General features: G+C 38.5%; 1 protein-coding gene across 1 annotated transcript in view; it reads right to left on the bottom strand.

Annotated features, from left to right (window-relative positions):
* Positions 1-20,482, bottom strand: part of OVCH2 (ovochymase 2) — a 35,528-nt gene that overhangs the window by 2,505 nt on the left and 12,541 nt on the right. The window contains exons 10-20 of the mRNA XM_087720782.1: positions 18,595-18,728; positions 18,166-18,306; positions 17,209-17,339; positions 16,491-16,584; positions 10,009-10,140; positions 7,949-8,026; positions 6,949-7,135; positions 5,402-5,474; positions 1,560-1,755; positions 469-620; positions 194-362 (exon numbers count right to left, since the gene is read on the bottom strand). Coding sequence (XP_087576908.1) covers positions 194-362; positions 469-620; positions 1,560-1,755; positions 5,402-5,474; positions 6,949-7,135; positions 7,949-8,026; positions 10,009-10,140; positions 16,491-16,584; positions 17,209-17,339; positions 18,166-18,306; positions 18,595-18,728 — 1,487 coding nt within the window. The remainder of the gene's footprint in view (positions 1-193; positions 363-468; positions 621-1,559; positions 1,756-5,401; positions 5,475-6,948; positions 7,136-7,948; positions 8,027-10,008; positions 10,141-16,490; positions 16,585-17,208; positions 17,340-18,165; positions 18,307-18,594; positions 18,729-20,482) is intronic.

The following is a 20,482-nucleotide window of genomic DNA, read 5'->3' as shown; positions in this document are numbered from 1 at the left end:
TGCCTTCTCCACATTGAACTTTAAAGGACTGGAGCAGTATTACTTGATTGACTGAGCAGAATTACACTGAGATTGTTTCTACCCCCTCTGATGTATGCAAAGGGCAGCAGTCCATCTGAAACAGTTTTGTGCAGGCACGCATACGAAGAAAATGCAGATCAGAATTGAAGAGCTGTTGTTAAAATGAACATACCGTTTTTTCCATATATGTATTGACTGATCCAATCTGCAAAAGCAGCAACATTTGTATAGACTCCTGGGTAGCCTTTTCTTCCGCAACCAAGGCCCCAGCTGATTACTCCATTAAGAGTGTAGAAGCTTGAGTCTTTAGCAGGACAAACCAGTGGGCCTCCAGAATCACCCTAGTGAAAAGGAATACAGCTTACGTTAACAGAACCTGTTTGTCAAAGAAGTATTATAGTAAAGCTTCAGAATTTGTGAAATGCATATACTCCATAGGCAGCTTACTGTACATCCATCCTTTTCCCCTTCTGCAGGAAATCCAGCACAGAACATCCTTTCGTTGACCAAACCAGGATGGCTCTCATAGTATTTCTGGCATTCTTCAGAAACCAAAATAGGAACTCTGAGTTGATGCAGTTTACTTGACTGTGCTCTATCTTGAGGTGAAAGAGGGGGAAAATAAATCGTTTACAATGAAGAAAGCAACAAGGAGGATCTTAATCTTTAAAAGGAAGAGAGCAACTTGTGATGTTCAATCTGATTTCACATAACCCTTGGTTTAATTTCAAAATCCCTGTATGAAATCACTTTGGACATCTGACAAGAGGGATCAGCCTTCCCTGAGGAAGAAGAGGGAGAAAGTGATTTTTTTTTTTAAAAAAAAAGAGAGGAATGGGAGGCAAAATGAAAAAGGGAGGCTTGCCTACCATTCATTTGGTCTTGTGTGGAACACCTCCCCCCCAAAGAGATTGCCTATAAGGAAATGTAATTCTTGATATAAAACGGATCTTCTCACCCTGTCTGAATCTAACATGCTGAGTTGATATGTATCATCTTATCATTCTTGCAGTCTACCTTTACATACATACATACATACATACATACATACATACATACATACTTGTGTGTTTGCATGTGTGCGTGCGTGTATGTGTTCCAGCATAACTCTGGGACGCCTCAAGCAATTTCAACCAAACTTGGTACACAGATGACTTACTCTCTGAAAAAAAAAATACTGTTGGGGGTAAGATACCCCTAACGCTTGTCGGAGTGTGTATTCTGTTAAGATACAGCCTGTTATGCCTTAAAATGGCTTCTACTGTACAAGTGCAGTGGAGTTGCCATGGTAACAGCTTCACAGTACTCCACAAGAGGGCTGCCTCTGGTAAGGAGGAAAATCCGACATTAGAAATTATGTTTGGTCTGGACATTTTCCCTCTAAAAATAAATACCCAGGAAATGCTGGATTATCAACTAGTTTTCTATAATTGATCCAGCTTTTTTTCATATCCTTCCATGGCTGACGGATAGAATAAGAATCATTCTGGCTAATCAACGAAGTGATATATTTTTTTGATGGAAAAGGAAATGCTCACCTTCATACTGATTGCCCCATCCTGTAATTACACAAATCCTTGAAGGTTCAATCTTCTCCTCTTGCTCCGGAAGGCACACTGGATGAACATAATGATTGAATTCTAAAGGTTCAGTAAGTTCCACTAGAGCAATGTCTGAATCCAGAGGGCTGGTGTTGAAATCTGGATGCACAATGTACTGTTTCACCAATCTTTTCTACACATGGGAAAATCATGGCAGCATGTTAGGTGAGATTATATGCTCATATATATATATTGGATGTGCTAATCAACTTGGGTGCATTCCAGTTGATCTGTCTGAGACATTGATATAGCAGAGTTTGATATAGGTAGTCCTTGACTTATAACCACATCAGTGGAGGGATTCAAAAAAATTTACTACCAGTTCTGTGGGCGTGACATGGCTTGGTGTGGCTTGGTGGGTATGGCAGGGGAAGTATACTGTAAAATCTCCATCCCCTCCCCACTCCAGGGGAAGGTTATTGCAAAATCCCCAGTTCCTCCCGATCCGCTGGGACTTGGATGGCAGAGAATAGATGGGGACGGGGCCAGTCAGAGGTGGTAACTACCGTTCCTTCGAACTACTCAAAATTTCCGCTACTGGTTCTCCAGAACTGGTCAGAACCTGCTGAATACTACCTCTGAACCACAGTTAGGACCAGAATTTCTGTTGCTAAGCAAAATCATACCTGATTTTGTTAAAAAAATGCCATAGTTGTTAATGCAAATCACTGCAGCTAAGTGATTCATGCATTTTTGAAGCAAATCTGTTTCCCCAATTGACTTTGTTTGATGGACGCTGCCTGGGAAGATCACAAATGGTGATCAGGTGATCCCAAAATGCTATAACCATTGTAAATTCACACTGCCCCTGAATTCTGATCACATGTTTGTGGGAACACTGCAACAGTTGTGTGACATAAATCATAAGTCACTTTTTCTGTGCCGTCATAACTTTAAACAGTCTCTAAACAAATGGTCATAAATCAAGGACTATTTCAAGTTGTTTAGAAAGAAATCTTTTCTTTTCATGAGAGGCAAGAGCCAGTGATAGAATAAGATAGGCAAAATAGTAATTCACTATAGAAATCCAATGCAAAGCAGGCCATATCATAAAAAATCATAATACTTTCATGCAAACCTCTTGCTTGACTGATGCTTCTACCTTGTTACTTAGAAGATTGAGTAAATAACAGGCATAAGGTTATAGCAATAGCAATAGCAGTAGACTTATATACCGCTTCATAGGCCTTTCAGGCCTCTCTAAGCGGTTTACAGAGAGTCAGCATATTGCCCCCAACAATCCGGGTCCTCATTTTACCCACCTCGGAAGGATGGAAGGCTGAGTCAACCCTGAGCCGGTGAGATTTGAACCGCTGACCTGCTGATCTAGCAGTAGCCTGCAGTGCTGCATTTAACCACTGTGCCACCTTGGCTCTTATGAAAGGCATTTGCTGCTTATGAGACCAATAGTATAAGAGTAGTGCAGGAGGGAAGCATTCCCTAAATCAGTGGTTCTCAACCTGTGGGTCGGGACCCCTTTGGGAATCGAACGACCCTTTCACAGGGGTCGCCTAAGATGAAAACACATATTTTCGATGGTCTTAGGAACCGAGACACCAATTTTATTGTTGGGGGGGTCACCACAACATGAGGAACTGTATTAAAGGGTCGCGGAATTGGGAAGGTTGAGAACCACTGCCCTAAGTGAAGGAGTTAAATTCCGTGGGCCTTGTAGCATTGTGTGTATAACACCTGGAAGGCTGGGACTGAGAGCTGGTCCCACATCTCTCCTCTAAAGTGACCTGAACATAATCATTATATCATCCTGATCGTGGCATCAAATTGCCCAAGGTTTTTTGTTTTATCTTTTTTCAGGACAGGAATGTGTAACTTTTTAAGTCAAAGGTTGCATTTAGCTTTTGATAGCATGTTGGGAGCCACGTACTAACAAGTGTGTAGGCCCAGAACAGATTTGATTTAGTTTTAGTTTTATCTAAACTTAAGCATTAACTAAGATGATTTCTTCTCATGCATTTAATCATATTCAACCATCCATCACATTAAAAATAATAGTCCCCTTTGTTGAAGTTACTACACTACAGCCTTTACTTACAGCATTAACTCTTAAGCTGCAGGTAATACACCTGCGCTTTTTAGATGTCCTAAATAATCTTCTCTTACATCACTGGGTGGCTACGAATGTTAAAGATGTCAGGCTAAAGAACAAGATTCTTTTTTATTAATTGTCCAGTGTTATTATATAGTACAGGAAGTCTTTGACTTAGAACCATACTGGGAACCAGAATTTCAGTCACTTAGCAATGTGGTTATTAAGTAAATCTTAATGTGACCAGATCCAATTTTATGACTGTTCTTACTGCATTTCTTAAGTGAATGATACAATTATTAAGTTAATTTGACTTCACCCGTTTATTTGTTTATTAATTTTTTAAAAAATAATAAGTTTTTATGCAGCCCATTTCCGCTAGAACAGGGGTGTCAAACTCGATTTCATTGAGGACCATATCAGGGTTGTGTTTGATCTTGGGGGCGTGGCCAGGGTGGGCATGGCCAGCCCAATGTCACCTGTGTTGGGGGTGCCTATGGGGCCCGAGCACTCTGCTAGAGAAAATGGGCTCCCGATCTCCATTTTTGGCTGTGATGGCCTCCTGCAGTCCTCTGCCAGTGAAAACAGAGCTCATAGCCCTCCCGAGCTTCATTTTTGCTGGCAGAGGCACTGTGGGCCAGTCCTTCGCTATTTCCAGGGCGGTCTCGAAGGCCATAGCTAAGCACCCTAGGGCTGGATCTGGCCTTGAGTTTGACACCCTGCGCTAGAAGGTTTGACTTTGCTCATCAGAAGCCAGGTCAGAAGGTTGCAAATCATGATCATCTGACTGCAGGATACTGCAACCATCATAAATATGAATCCGATTGTAACTTCAAATTGTCACTAAACAAATGGTCATAAACCAGAGATTGCCTGTAATGACTTTTTTCAAATGTATATCTTATCTGTAGACCAGTTTTTCCCAACCTTGGCAAATTGAAGGTGAGTGGACTTCAACTCCCAGAATTCTCAGCAATGGTTATACTGGCTGTGGAATTCTGGGACTTGAAGTCCATATACCTGGAAATTGCCACAGTTGGGAGTCCTGCTGTAGACTATTCAACCCGGGCAAGTCTTCACTATCTACCAGTCAGCACAACACACAGTGGAACGTTCTTGCTTCAAACAATGATACTCAAAATTCCCTAGGATCAGCGAGTAATCAAGCTTCTGTATTTAATGATTCATATTCCAACTCCTTATTTACTACTAGATAATAAAAACACAATAAAAAGATAGATAATAGAAATAAAAACAAGAGTAAAAAGCAAAACAAACAAACAAACAAAGGAATTAATAGCCAGAAATCAAAGAAAGCTATTTTCTAGCCTAGCTGCCTTAGCTAAAGTAAATGTAATTCTGCAGCAGAACCAAATACTTTTAGAACTATTAGGCTAGAAACTATTTGCTGATCCAAATAGAAATCATAGCTAATAGCATAAATGCTTCAACAAAACACTTCAAACATGTGCGCACCGGGAAGATGATCTTTCAGTTTCTGGCACATGCATGTCCACCAGCCATACGGTCTTCTGGTTTCCAGCATTCCTGTGCGCATGAAGACCAGCTGGCCGGAAGCCAGAAGACCTTGAGTTGACGGCTCGCATGCCCAGAGAGATGGCTCTGCGTGCCATTTCCAGCATGTGTGTCCAAGGTTCGCTATCACGGATATAGAGTACTATATGATCACGATCAATTCACATTATGTCATAAAGAAAGAACTTGTACTAACTTGGCTGCTCTGATCTTGCTCTTTTATATCATGAGTGCCCACCACCACTCTCCAAAGATCCTGATATTTTCCCCTAGAAAAACAACATAATTCAAATATTGCTTTAATCAGCTCAAACATAGCATCTCTCATATTCCCCTACACAGTTAATCATTGGTAAATAAACAAAAATACTGAATTTGAAATAAGAATCCAGTATTGATCACAAACCAAGTAGGTTCACTAGGTGTTATAATATGATTATATAATTTTATAAAATCTTCAATATATTTGCTATGTTTAAAAATGTCCAGTCATTTGATAGAGATGGAAACTTCCAATTTATCTCATAGAGCCTCAGTAATGAGAAGAAATGGGAACATAAATGTTACATATAAATGTTGTAACTGTCGTCTAGCAGCAGGTAGCCACCTAACTATCAATAGTTGTCAGAGAGGGACTTTGTCATTAAATCCACATTTAATTAAATTAATATCTAATTAAATACATTATTCAATGCATTAATATCATGCCCACATAATGTAGTTAAAGTTGCAGAAGAGAGTTGAGAGTTAGATATTGGTATAATGAGCTGAGGCAAACCATGAGTAGGATTGCCCTGAAATTGAATCAGAATTGTGTAAAGACCTTAGTATTCAGAATTAGAAGATACAAAATATTGGTCTTGAGAACTGGATAGCATTCGTCACATGTATAGTGGTGGGTTTGATCAAATACAGGTAGTCCCCGGGTTATGAGTTTTCCATTAAAGAACATTCAAAGTTACACAATAAGTGACCCCTGGCATTTACAAACAAGTCCCGAAATTATGAATATTGCAGAACCATGGCAGTTGTTTGCTTTTACGAACAACCACAGAGGCTCTGCAACATTCGCCCCACCTATTCCCCCTCCTCCCCAGCTGGGTCTTCACAGGCACTTCGCCTGTGGAGACTCACTTACCTTGCAAAGATCTCCTCTCTGTCACAGTTTCTTTGCTTCATTGCATCAGGCTTTCGGTGCTTTCACAGAGAACAGAGACCTAACGTACCGCAAGATCATGCAAGATCAGTAGCTGAGAGCTCGTGCTACTGATCTCATGTGATCTCACACTTTAGGATTCTATTCTCTGTGTACTGAGGTCTGGATGTTTGCAAATGGAGGGGAGGCTTCAGGCCTTCCCTCCATTTTCCATTTCCTTGCCGAAGCCTGCAGGGAGGTTGTGTTCCTGTCGGCTTTGGCAGCCCTTTACAAAAAGCTTTTGTTGGTACCAATGGAGTTTGGGAGGGGTGGACACCTCCCTCCAAAGCTCTGTTCCTTCTGGCAAAGGCTTTTTGAAAAGGGTTGCCAAAGTTTATGGGAACATAATTTTCAAGTGTTTTGCCGATGAGAAAGGAGGACTTCTGTGGGCCTCCTTTTTTGTCGCCAGAGGCCTCATCAAGTGGATCTCGAGTGAGAAAGGCTTGGAGGTTCACATGCAACCTTCTGGGCCTCCTTTTTTGTCACCAGAGGCCTTGTCAAGCAGGCCTTTGTCTCTCTCAAAACTAGAGTATCCATAGTGTACTTACTCTTTTTTTAAACAATGAGCAGCAGTAACAACCCATGTTCTTGTGAGAACAGCTCCACCACAGATGTTTTCATCCAAAATCTGAAAACTGGCCTGCCAAGGCCAGGAATACGGCACAGCTTCTTCACCGCCAACTATCCGACTAAAGAGAAATCTAGGCTGATTGGAGGCTAATCCACATCTATCATCTGCTGACAGAGAAAATGTGAACATAGAGCACAACATTTCTTCATGGGAAGCATAATGTTATTTACCCTTAGCTGATTCTTTAGATTGCTTAGGATGTTGTCTGAAGAATTCTGGAGGATGAAATCCACCCAACTCAAAATTGTCAAGGTTGAAAAACACTGCTCTAGACGAGTTATCATTAACAGCAGCACAGCAATGGAGATTTGCCAGTATAAAATTTGGTGTAAAGGAGAGGTAGGGGAAGTGTGCAATGGCTGTCCCAAGTGAGCACTCTTTTCCCAAATGGATAGTAAGTTCATTGGATGACCTTCAGTTAGTATCCATGCTTCAAATCCCTAATCATTCTTCAGGTTTGCAATGGTCAAGTGATGGCTACTGCATCCCATCTCTATCCATAAAGAGGAAAGTCACTTCACTATGGAATTCCACACTTTTTTTTTCTTTTTTGGCTCTTCATTAAAGCCTTCCTATTATAATGGAGCCTTTGTATAACCCAATAGATAAAGGGTCTGATTGGTCAATATTCTATAAAAGAATGTACAAAAACCCCAGGTTTTTAATCTGTGAGGTTCATTATTAAATAAGTGGATTCATCCATGAATTACTTATTAGAGAAACACAGTTTCCACCTAGATGAGTTGAATGACAATAGAATGCTTATAGAAACTTTATATAATTCTGTGTATGTTGTATTGCAGTATGTGCCACATTTATTCCAAGAATATTTACAAATTAAATTCTGGATTTCTCTTTGCTTTCCCTTTCCCCTTCTTTGTGGCTATTAAAAAGAATATCAGGAGAAACATATTTACCAGGCATGTCTGTTTCATTTGCAGACTCACTGATTTCTTCAGGTATCACTCCACCGCTTGAATTTGTTATGTTTAAATCTAATAAAATCAGAAGCACACAGAAGCATTCTCAGAATTCCTGAAATGAATGTTACTTAGCTTTCAACAGGAAAGATAAAAATTCAGTTTACAACTACACGTATATGCAGAGAACTAACTGATTTAATTTATGGTCTGCAATTTGGAGTACCATGCCCTAATTACACTTCCATGTTTTGCCTATTTTATTTTACTAAAAGTCTATTAGATCAAAGGAAACCTGGAGTGGCAGATGAAATTGGTACATGAAATCAATATTAAAGTAACAGTGGTCCTTAATTAGCTTCATCACTTCATCCTCCTAATAATTAGGACCAGATTTCCTCAATCTGAAACTGTTAATATTGAATGCCCAAATCTGAAGAGTAGCAGGTAGTGGAAAATCAGGTTTAAGATATGTCATGAACCATAACTTACATGCATAAAAGACAGTGTGGTATACTGTAAAACCAGAGTGACAAGTTTTAAACTTGGCTCCAAAATTCAAGATTAGCTTTCACCTTAAAGAAGTTATCATTTCCACAATTAACTACCACATAGATTTTGTAGAGGCTAGATAATAATATTGCTAAAAGAAAGCACTTAATATAATATAATACAACTTATATGACTTATAATATACTCACTTATACTCACTTACATGAGTTTAATACATTTCTATCGAGTAAGTAATATTGAAGGAGCATTTTGTCCAAGGCTATATAATAAAAACATAGAGGCAAAGCCAACCCTGATTTAAGCATATTTGTTCTGAACTCCATTCCAAAGACTATACTTTAAAAAAGGAAGACTTAAAAAATAAAATGGCACAAGATATAAAATAATATATATATATTTATTATTTTTATACCTCATACTTCTTGACATTTCCCATGGAAAGAGGCTGTTGGCAGTGTAAAATTTAATCAATAAAATTAAACATTCAAATCAGAATAATGTAGGATTAAAAAATTTAAATAATAAATCAACATTATAAAGAAGCTGTATTCCAAGATGGGGGATTAGCAGTTGTTAATACAGGCAAGGAAGTTCTCATGGGGTCAGCCATCCCCATAGTTGTGTAGGCCTCTTTGTCCCCCCACCCCATGCAAGGCTACACAGCCAGGATTTAACCGCTTTGGAGTAGGCCAAGAGATTGGGGGCTTTCCTCACCTCTGAGGGCAAGATGTTCCACAACATAGTACTATTTCACAATATATATTAGAAACACTCAAATATGATGGTCCAAAACCTTCAGTACAAGCTGTTCTCTAAAAGGCTACAAAACAGGCAAGACTATTCTAAGTACCTATGTTCAGTTCTATATAAAACCCACCCAGAGTTACCTTGAGGAAAGATAGGCAGCCTATAAATTTTATGACTGACTGACTGACTGACTGACTGATGGCTTTGGTTTTTCAGGAATGACAACCATGACCAGCTAACCAGGATTAAGACGGAGCAGCTTCAGGCAATGTATGCCAAGTCATTAATGGATCATGTAGCCTAATTTTATCAGCACTGATTCACAAACTGTCTAGATTTTCAAGTAATAATTTTTTCATCCCTTTCTGGATATTGCAGGGACTGGTTTCTGAACACAATCTAAGTGGTAGAGGGTATCCATGCTCACAATTTTGCAACATCATCTAGATATGGTTGTGGTGATATTAAATCTTCCAGGTTACTGATAAATTGTACTAGTGATAGCTGGGTGATTGCATTAATCATTATTCTGGATAGGCTCTAACGCTAGTAAACTTTATGCCTCACTTCATTCATTCAAGTATTACATTAGAAAGGCAGAAGAAATGTGGTTAAAGTATGGATTATGATTTGATTTGTCAGAATTAAAAAAATTATTAAAGATCCACTGAAATTCCTACCAATTTGAATGCAGTTTGCTGCTATAAACAACATACTGAAGTGGACAAAATATATTATGTGTGTGTATGTATGCAGAACTAAGATACACGTGCTGTTCATACAAAGGATTTCTTTACCTGCAACATCAATGAAGAAAAATACAGCTTTGAATCCACTGTAGGTCTCTGTTTCGTCAGAATGAAACTGGATAAGCATTGTGTTGGAGGAACTCAAAACTGGTGCTGGGACAGCAAATCCACATGACCGAGCTAAGAAAATGAATCAGTGAATGAATGAATGAATGAATGGTAAGATCATAACAACAAACTACCACTTTTTAAAAGATAAAATACTAAAATCCACACCGTGTCTTCAGCTTGGTCTTCTCAATGAAATGAGCATTCTAAATAAGTATATGGAGGATACAACAACTAATGTTTGTACTTCTATATTTGCAGTTTTGCTTGGTTACCTGTTTCACACAATGTCAATTTCTTTCAAACTGCAATAACCTAGTATTAGACTTTATTGATGCATTTGGAAAATGTGGCTGTTTGGCCTTGTCAGAAATTCATTTCCCCATCTACCCTATTAAGGTGGTAACAAATGGTAAATTATAGTAGTTTCATCAGCATATTTTTAAAAAAATATGCAATAGGTTTATACTATTTAATTTAACAATATAAATTTAATGGATCTTATTGTTAATAGAAAGCCAGCTTGGTGTAGTAGCTAAAGCATCAGGGTAGAAATCAAGAGGCCATGAATTCTAGTCCTGTCTTAGGCACAAAGCCAGCTGGATGATCTTGGACCAGTTAGTCTGCCAGCCCCCAAGAAGTAGGCAATGCCAAACCACTTCTGAAAAAACTGCCTAGAACACTGGCACGACCAACAGTATCTGAAAATCAAACATGATTGAGTGGATTGTTTTTTTCAAAAGTCCCACATGTTTTGTTGAAGATAGACTCCAAGTGAAAGGAGAGGCTCTATTCCAATGAAGGCAAAGACACAGGAGAAGCCCCTCTAATATATAAAGTCACCTGTCAACAGGGGTGGGTTGCTGTTGACGTTACTGCTAGTTCGCTTCATGCGCCTGCGCAGTTGCCTGTAAATAGTTTTGTGGATGCGCAGAACATTAAAAACGGACAAAAAAACATGCCATCAATGGTGACCAGGGAACCGGTTCAGAGGCGTGGCCAGCCTGGGTCGCTGCCAGTTCTGCAACCCAGCCCAACATACCACTACCAGTTTGCCCGAACTGGTGTGAACTGGTAGCAATCCACTTCTGTCAAGTCATGCCTATGCTTTTACAGAAGCATCTTTGGTGCCCTTTGCTATTTTCTTTTGATGTTTCCATCCCCTCTTAGCATTTGTAAAACTGCAGGTATTACCCAAGGGCACAATGAACTCTATAACCCACAGCTGACTTTTGAACACCACTTGTCAGCTGTGACCAGGGGGGCATTTGCCCAGGTTCGCCTGGTGCACCAGTTGCGTCTCTACCTGAACCGGGAGGCCCTCACAACAGTCACTCGTGCCCTTGTGACCTCAAGACTGGACTACTGCAACGTGCTCTACATGGGGCAGCCCTTGAAGAGCATTTGGAGACTTCAGCTTGTCCAGAATGCAGCCGCGTGAGCGATTGTGGGTGTACCTCGGTACACCCACATTACACCTATCTTCCGCAAGCTGCACTGGCTGCCTATTGGTCTTCGGATATGCTTCAAGGTGCTAGTCGTCACTTATAAAGCCCTTCATGGTATTGGACCTGGGTACTTGAGAGACCGCCTGCTGCCAATTACCTCCAATAGACCGATTAGATCCCACAGATTAGGCCTCCTCCGAATTCAATCCACTGGCCAATGCCGACTGGCGACCACCCGGAGGAGGGCCTTCTCTGTGGCTGCTCCGGCCCTCTGGAACGAGCTCGCCATGGAGATTCGAACCCTCACCACCCTCCAGGCCTTCCGCAAAGCCCTTAAAACCTGGCTGTTCCGACAGGCCTGGGGCTAATGAGCTTTTGTCCCCCCTCGAATGGTATGGTTGTTGTGTGTTTTTAAATTGTGGTATTGTTTTGTCCGCCTTTTTTCCTTATTTGTATCCCCCCCCCCTTGACTTAGGTTGTGAGCCACCCTGAGAACCCTTCGGGGAAAAGGGTGGCATAGAAATATAATAAATTCAATTCAATTCAATTCAATATAAAGTAATCAAGTAATAATTGTCTTGATTTTAAGCTTTGCAAATAGGGGAGGGGGACAGATAAATTACTTTGTATAGATGTATGTATGCAGACACAATTTCTGAATCTGGATCTGTGATACAAGAGATCTAGCAGTGGATCTGTGTTGTATATATAACTGCTAGGTGCAGTTCGGCAGTTCAAATCCCACTGGCTCAAGGTTGACTCAGCCTTCCATCCTTCCGAGGTGGGTAAAATGAGGACCCAGATTGTTGGGGGCCAATATGTTGACTCTGTAAACCGCTTAGAGAGGGTTGTAAAGCACTATGAAGCGGTATACGAGTCTAAGTACTATTGCTATATAATAATAATAATAATAATAATAATAATAATAATAATAATAATAACAACAACAACAACAACAACAACTCCGCCGTTGCCGGTCCCTAGCCTGGATGAGAAAGGAGGAGGGTTGGGGTCAGGTTGGCATCTGGTCCCGTAAAAAAAACCCGCCAACCCATACAATATGGTAAAAAAAACAAATAAGAATTCCATACCGCATCGGTCGTCGTGCGGGTTAACAAGGGCCGCGGCGGATGTTGGGGTCCCTGGACATCCGTCGACAAGTGGGCTACAAGTGGACCAGCCAACAAAACGACAAAAATATAGTGCAGATGAAAACCGTGCCATAATGGCCTGTTACTACAACTCAGAGCCAGAAAAAAGAGGCTATTTAAAGCGAATGTATGAATTATGGAAACAACAATATCCAGATTCAAATGTTAGTGAACAACGACTAGCAGATCAAAGGCGATTTATTATACGGAATAAAGTGTTTAGTGAAGTTGAACATGAGGAAATTCAGGCAAATTGCAAAACCCAAAAAACAATATCACAAGCGGAAATAACTGATATTCAAGACACAACTAAAGACATTATAGTAGAACTCCCAGAAGAAGCTCTCGGGGAGGAAATAACATCACCACCACTAGAACCAGTTATCACTGAACCAACTGATGAACTAACTCAAAAACAAAAAGAATTGAAGGATAAGATCATGGAGCATTTTCTGCTTAATGAGGAAAGGCAACGTTTACCATCACTAAAAACTGTGCCTAAGAAAATTTTGGCCCCTATCATGAAAATGGTTAATGCAGTGTTTTCAACAACTGAATCGGGATCCATCTTGGAAATGAACCGGTTAATGTACAGCACAGCTGTAATAGTCACTAATGAACTAGGCATTAAAATCAAAGTACCTAGTCACACAACAGAAAAAGCATCAAAGCCAAAGTGGAAAATCCGTTTAGAACAAAAAATCAAAAAATTAAGGGCAGATGCTAGTAACTTAAAGAACATGCATGAGCAACGGCTTAAAAACAACAAAATCATAGATCAGCTAATCAGAAGATATAGATTGGATACAAGAAACATCAATGAAGCTGTAGAGATTGTAAAACAGCAGATAACAGCAACAGTTTTAAAAAATTGAAAGATATGAGGCACGAATCATCCAATATAAACAAAATCAGCAATTTCGATCAGACCAACGGCGTTTTTATCAAAGTCTTAATGTGAATGGTGACACCAAAAGTGAAAAACCAGGCCACAGTTGAATTCTGGAAAGAATTGTGGGAAAATGCAAAGGACTACAACAAGGAAGCAAAGTGGATACATGACTTTGAGAAAAGCATTGGCAACAAACAAATGCAAGTATTAGAAATAACAACTGAGATGGTCAAAAATCGAGTTAAAAAGGTAAAGAATTGGACATCACCTGGAAAGGACCAATTACATGGTTTCTGGCTCAAATATCTGACCAGTTTACATGCAATATTGGCCAGGCAACTGAATGAAATTTTACAAAAGGGCCAAATTGATGAATGGTTGACAACTGGAAAAACATACTTGATTCAGAAAGATGCAACTAAAGGAACAACACCTGAAAACTACAGACCAATAACATGCTTGCCAACAACCTTCAAATTACTCACAGGCATTATTGCAGATAACATGATGGATTATTTGGAAACAAACAACATCTTGCCAGTAGAGCAAAAAGGCAACAAAAGAAGGAGCAGGGGCACAAAAGATCAGCTTCTAATTGATAAAATGATATTAGAAAATTGTAAGAACAGAAAAACAAACTTGAATATGGTCTGGATTGATTACAAAAAGGCATTTGACTCACTGCCACATAGTTGGATCATAAAATGCTTAGAAACAACTGGCATTAGCAAAAATATTACATCCTTTACTGAAAAGGCGATGAAACAATGGAGAACTGAGTTGGCGGTAGGGAATGAGATCTACGGAATGCTTAATATCAAGCAAGGAATTTTCCAGGGTGATTCACTTTCACCTCTTCTCTTCATCATCGCAATGATCCCACTATCAGTAATCTTAAAAAAATGAAATTAGGTTACCAAACAGCCAAAGAAGCTGAAAAAATTTCGCATTTACTATATATGGATGATTTGAAACTCTATGGAAAGTCAGAAATAGAAATCCAATCATTGACAAACACAGTCCGAGTATTCAGCACCGATATTTCAATGCAGTTTGGCATGGAAAAATGTGCCACTGTATCCATAAAAAGGGGCAAAATCACTGCATGTGAGGGAATTGAAATGCCCAATGGCCAATTAATTAAATGCAAAGAAAATGAAGCCTACAAATACTTAGGCATTCTGCAGTTGGATAACATCAAGCATGGAGAAGTAAAAACTATTGTCAGGCGAGAGTACACCAACAGAGTTAGGAAAATTTTGAAATCTAAATTGAATGGTGGAAATACAATCAAGGCCATAAATACCTGGGCAATACCAGTTATAAGATATACAGCTGGTATAGTTAACTGGACACAAGCTGATTTGGATCTTTTGGACCGAAAAACCAGGAAACTAATGACAATGCACTACAGTTTACATCCATGTGGTGATACTGATAGATTATACCTGCCCCGAAAATCAGGTGGCAGAGGATTATTACAAGTGAAGCAAACAGTTGAAGAAGAAAAACATGCACTGGCTGATTATTTAAAAGAAAGTCAAGAACATCTATTAATTGAAGTAAAGAACAAAAAACTACTGAAGGCCCAACAGACGAAACAAGAATACAGAAAACATGTGATAAAATCAAGAATGGAGAGTTGGCAGAACAAAGCACTCCATGGCCAATTTCTGGAAAAAATAAAAGATAAAGTGGACAGTGAACAAACTTGGTTATGGTTAACAACAGGTACATTAAAGAAAGAAACAGAGTCACTAATCCTGGCTTCGCAAGAACAAGCTATCCGCACAAATGCCATGAAGGCCAAAATCGAAAAATCCTCTGATGATGCCAAATGCAGACTTTGCAAAGAAGCTGATGAAACTGTTGATCACATACTCAGCTGCTGTAAAAAAATCACGCAGACTGATTATAAATTGTGGCACAATTTGGTAGTACAAATGATCCACTGGAATTTGTGCAAAAAGTATAATATTAAAACAGCAACAAACTGGTGGGAATATCAGCCTGAAAAAGTCACCGAAAATCAGATGGTCAAGATCTTGTGGGATTTCCGTATACAAACGGACAAAATACTGGCGCATAATACACCAGACATCACACTGGTGGAGAAAAATAAGGTCACAATCATAGACATCGCAATACCAGGTGATAGCAGGGTCGCCGAGAAGGAGCATGAAAAAATCGCAAAATACCAGGACTTAAAAATCGAAATTCAAAGATTATGGCACAAACCAGGAGTGGTAATTCCAGTGGTAATTGGCACACTGGGTGCTATTCCAAAAGCACTGGAATTACATTTAAAACAGTTAAAAATTGACAAAATCACCATCAGTCAAATGCAAAAAGCCGCACTGCGTGGATCTGCACGCATATTACAAAAATACGTTATGATGTCCTAGGCCCCTGAGTGGGGCCCGACTAGTAACCAATGCCAAATCTGGCAAAACAACTGGCCGCTGTGATACAATTGTATAATAATAAAAATAATAATAGTGTATGTGTACATATACATATAAATTATTTCAGCCACATTATCCAATTTATTTCTTCAGGCCCCAAATTTAAGACTAACGTGCAAGACTAACACTATCTGATATAATATAATATATGATATATATAATATTTGATATAATATTACTAGAGGATACTTCACATGCATTATCTCATAATGTACAAAATAGTGCCATATAAGGTTCCACAGTATTTATTATTACAGTAGTACAGATGATGGACTCAAATTATGTATAAAAGATAACCACCAATATGGTAGAAAAACTCAAGCAAAGGTAAATGGGAAACAATGCATCTTGCAGCTACAAAAGCCAATCAACTATACCAGCATTCTTAATTTAGTTAATTTAGTTCACATACCAAAGAACCATTAGAACTGAATCAACCCACAATTCAGAAAGGAATATAACAGACCTATTTCTTTATCCTTTCCAACATTTTCATAGACTGTCACTGAATCATAACTGCAGTCTTCATTGTCTTCCAGTTCAAAGTGTTCATAGGCAAGCTTCAGAAAAATAAAAACAGGGAAGAACTGAAATTCATCCAGAACAAAGGAATTTGATTTTTAAATAAATATGTTTTTCTTTTCTTATTCTTCCAGATCTTACTGCTACCAAACAGTTAAACCATTGATCCAACATAACACTTAAGAAAAACTTCATTCAACAAAGCACAAACCAATATTATCACCCTCTTCCCAAGAAATATGCAGAAGATGAGGTTTCACATCCTTAAAATATTAAAAATTTCATTTTATAAATTTTTAATTCAAAAAAAGATCCAGAGTTTAGTTTACTGCTACTTAATATATTGGCAAATCTCAAAATGAGAATAGCAATATACTCATGTGGCCCAAAGTTTTAAACTTTCATCGATCAGGATTGAAATAAAAACATTTATTTATGGGATATAATCAGAATGACAGGGACATAGGATAAAAGCCAATCTGAAGGTAGTCAGGCTCTATACTAAAAATGTTGGATTCCATATTAGAAAAAATATATTATAAACACAGAATTATATATATAAAATCAAATTCACGAACAGAAAAAGTAGCAAAGAGCAACTTCGAACATTTGAACCAAATCAAATATGATTGAAATAAATATTTTATGCATGTGATTTATACCTTAACAACTTGATTCACTGGAGCATGAACAATCCATTGGCATTCTGCCAGGTTATTATATGCTTCTGGATAGTGCATGCTTTGCACTGTTCCTTCTTCAAAGAGAACTGCTAGAGATCCACAGCCAGAATCTAAAAAGAAACCAAAATTTCTTCAAAATAAATAAGTTGTTTCAAACATTTACAAGGTTATATTGTCCTATTAAACTATGAAATATCCCATTTAGAGGGAAAGAAGTATTACTTAGATGATGAATGAAAACTTTTCAAAGGAATAATGTAAGTACAAATGGTGTAAGAATATATTTGAGAGATAGTTTGGAGTTGCTTGTGGTAGTATCTCTTTTGTGAGAGTGGGCAGTTCTAAAGTTGATGTGGTTCATTTGTATCAGAAACTGCTCAGTTCTTGAGTGTAAACATCTTATTACCCTGTTTCCCTGAAAATAAGACCTCCCCAGATAATAAACCCAATTGGGCTTTTGAGTGCATGTGCTAAAATAAACCCTCCCTTGAAAATAAGCCCTCTCCAAAATATTGCAACACAGCAGCAGCCATAAGATGACCACGCTCACCGCCTCCTGCACCTCAAAAATAATAAGACCTTCCCAAAAATAAGGCCAAGTGCTTATTTCGGAGGTCAAAAGAAAATAAGATCCTGTCTTATTTTCGGGGAAACACGGTATATATAAAGTCAATTCATATTTGAATTCCATCCAGCCTTGTGATAGCTTAAGTTATTCATCAAAGAACTTGGCAGTTCAGGCATTTAGAAGTTCAGAACCATAAAGACCTCATTTCTCTCTTGAAAAGGAAGGAAAGAGAGACGAATGCAGGGTAGGTGAGTCTCCAAAATGCCATTCTGTTCTTCATGATGTATTCTTATATTGATTATGCAGTATCTCAAATCAGGAATAATCTGAATATGCACAATGGATTGATCAAGATCATTAATATTTACCTAGAAAACTATCTGGCTTAATAGCTCGGTATGTCATGCTAAATCCAGTTCTTTCTTCCTTGTTATCGGAGACAAATTTCAATCTTACGCTGTTTGAACCAATGAAAATAGGCAGTGGTAGGTCCATTCCACACAATTTTCCTAACAGGCAAAATGTAGAAATGAAGATAGTGATATTCATAGACATGGTGGTTATTATTATTAGGGTCGCACATTCATCCTTGCAACTTTCAGACATTAATTTAAAAAATAGATTGTAAAAATAAATTGCAGGTAGTAAGTGGCTGTTCAGTTCAATAAAGTGTCAAGTAATGCTGACTTTTGAGTAGGAGATTGTTTTGATTGTCAAAGAAATGTCAACAATAGCAGAAACTTCTGTTTTTAATTAGAAGGCAGTTTGTGGCAATACATTTTGAAGAAGAAACTTACCAATGAGTCTATCATCCATAGAAATAACTGACAAAGAATCATAGTCACAGAATGCATCTGGTTCCACATCAAAGTGAGAAAAATTCAACACTATATGCCTCCCTTCTGGAACAGATAAAGTCCAAATGCAGAGCCTAAATTGAGAAAACATGGAGTGATTTCTAGTTGAAAATTAAACTATTAATTAAGCATGGATGCACAAAATCATAGATAAAACAAAATTGTGTTTCTTCCACCCTCCCATGCATATTATATTAAAATCCAGTTAAATGCACATAATGCTCCCCCCATGCCAGGGGTGGGTTCCTGCCAGTTCTAACTTCTTCTATAGAAGAGGTTCCACAAATCTACAGTGCCGTTTAGAACCGGTTCCAGCTCCCCCCCCCGACCCTTCTGCACATCATCAAGATGAAGAGAGAGAGGAGGAATTCTGGGATTTGAAGTCCACAAGTCTTAAAGTTGTCAAGTTTGAATACCCATGGTTTTTTTTTAAGGGTTAGGGGTGCAAGGGTCATGTAACTTGACAGCTTTAAGACTTGCGTGCTTCAATGCCAGAGTTCCTGAGCCAACATGATTGGAGGAGGAATTCTGGGAGTTGAAGTCAACAAATCTTAAAGCTGTCAAGTTTGAACACCCCTGGTTTTTTTTTAAAAGGGTTAGGGATGTAAGGGTCTTGTAACTTGGCAGTTTTAAGACTTGTGTGCGTCAAATGCCAGAGTTTCTGAGCCAACATTTTGGTTGCTAAGCAAGAGCATTGTTAAGTGAGTTTCACCACATTTTACAAGTTGGCCATGCCCACCCAGTCACATGACTGCCAAGCCACTCCCACTCGGTAACATGGCTGGCAAGCAACTTCTATCCGTTCAAATGGCCAACAAGCAACTCCCACAAAGCAGGCCACACCTATAGAAGAGGTTCTAAAAAAATTTGAAACCCACCACTGCCACATGCACACATAATAATAATTTTAGATCTCTAACAAAACCCAGTGAGATTTTAGATTTCCCTGTGAAAAAACTTAATTCAAACAGCCTAAGAAGAATTTCACAGACTAATAAAATATAAAGTGAATGTTATGGAACATGCATAAAGATGAATGTCTAGTGCTATCAGAGATATACAGAAGTCATAGCCACATAATACATTTTTAAAAGAAGGTTCGTTGCTTGCTTTATTTACTGAATAGCCCACTACACAAACATTACATATCACATTAAGCCACATTTGCTTAGCCAAAGCTTAGCTGATAAATTACAATCAGCATAGTTTGCATAAACTCAAGCCCATTATTTACAAATCATAATATTCAGTTCATATAATACCAGTAAAGCACATTAAAGTTTAGAGTTCATCCTCTCATCTTGCTCACCATAGCCAGAAGATACCACACTAACCATTTCAAAATGAGATACCTTTAGGTTCTCAAAAAACTTTGGCAATTAATTGGTAGTTGGGTCCCTTTGAATGAATCCATGCAAAAGACTTGCATAAAGACATAGCAAATGTGAACAATTTTTCCCCTATCTTTCAAAACTCATTTTCTCCTCAACTCCAGCACCATTCCAGATTATGAAGAACAGTTGTCAGAAGTTTTTCCCACTAGAAGTTTTTCCTCTTTCCATTGGTGCTCAGTTGGAGAAGTGAAACTATGGGAATCCATTATTCATTTTACTTATGTAACTTATCCTGCATTAAATCTATAAGGACAGTACCGATCTCCTGTAGCAGGTTCTAAGGGAGAATATGGCTAGGGTTTCAGGCACCAGAAATTATTCTGGCACGGTTTTTTATTGTTTTTGCCAAATTAAAGATAAAAAGAATGAAGATTAATATGGCCATGAGAAAATGCCCTTAATATATTGTATTAATGAAATCATACTTTTAATCT

Source organism: Thamnophis sirtalis, unplaced genomic scaffold, assembly GCF_051295495.1.
Source record: "Thamnophis sirtalis isolate CommonGarterSnake01/CBP01778 unplaced genomic scaffold, rThaSir2_p1.2 scaffold_1, whole genome shotgun sequence".
Lineage (NCBI taxonomy): Eukaryota > Metazoa > Chordata > Lepidosauria > Squamata > Natricidae > Thamnophis > Thamnophis sirtalis.
The sequence above is the reverse complement of the archived record's forward strand: the minus strand, read 5'-3'. Positions and strand labels throughout refer to the sequence as shown.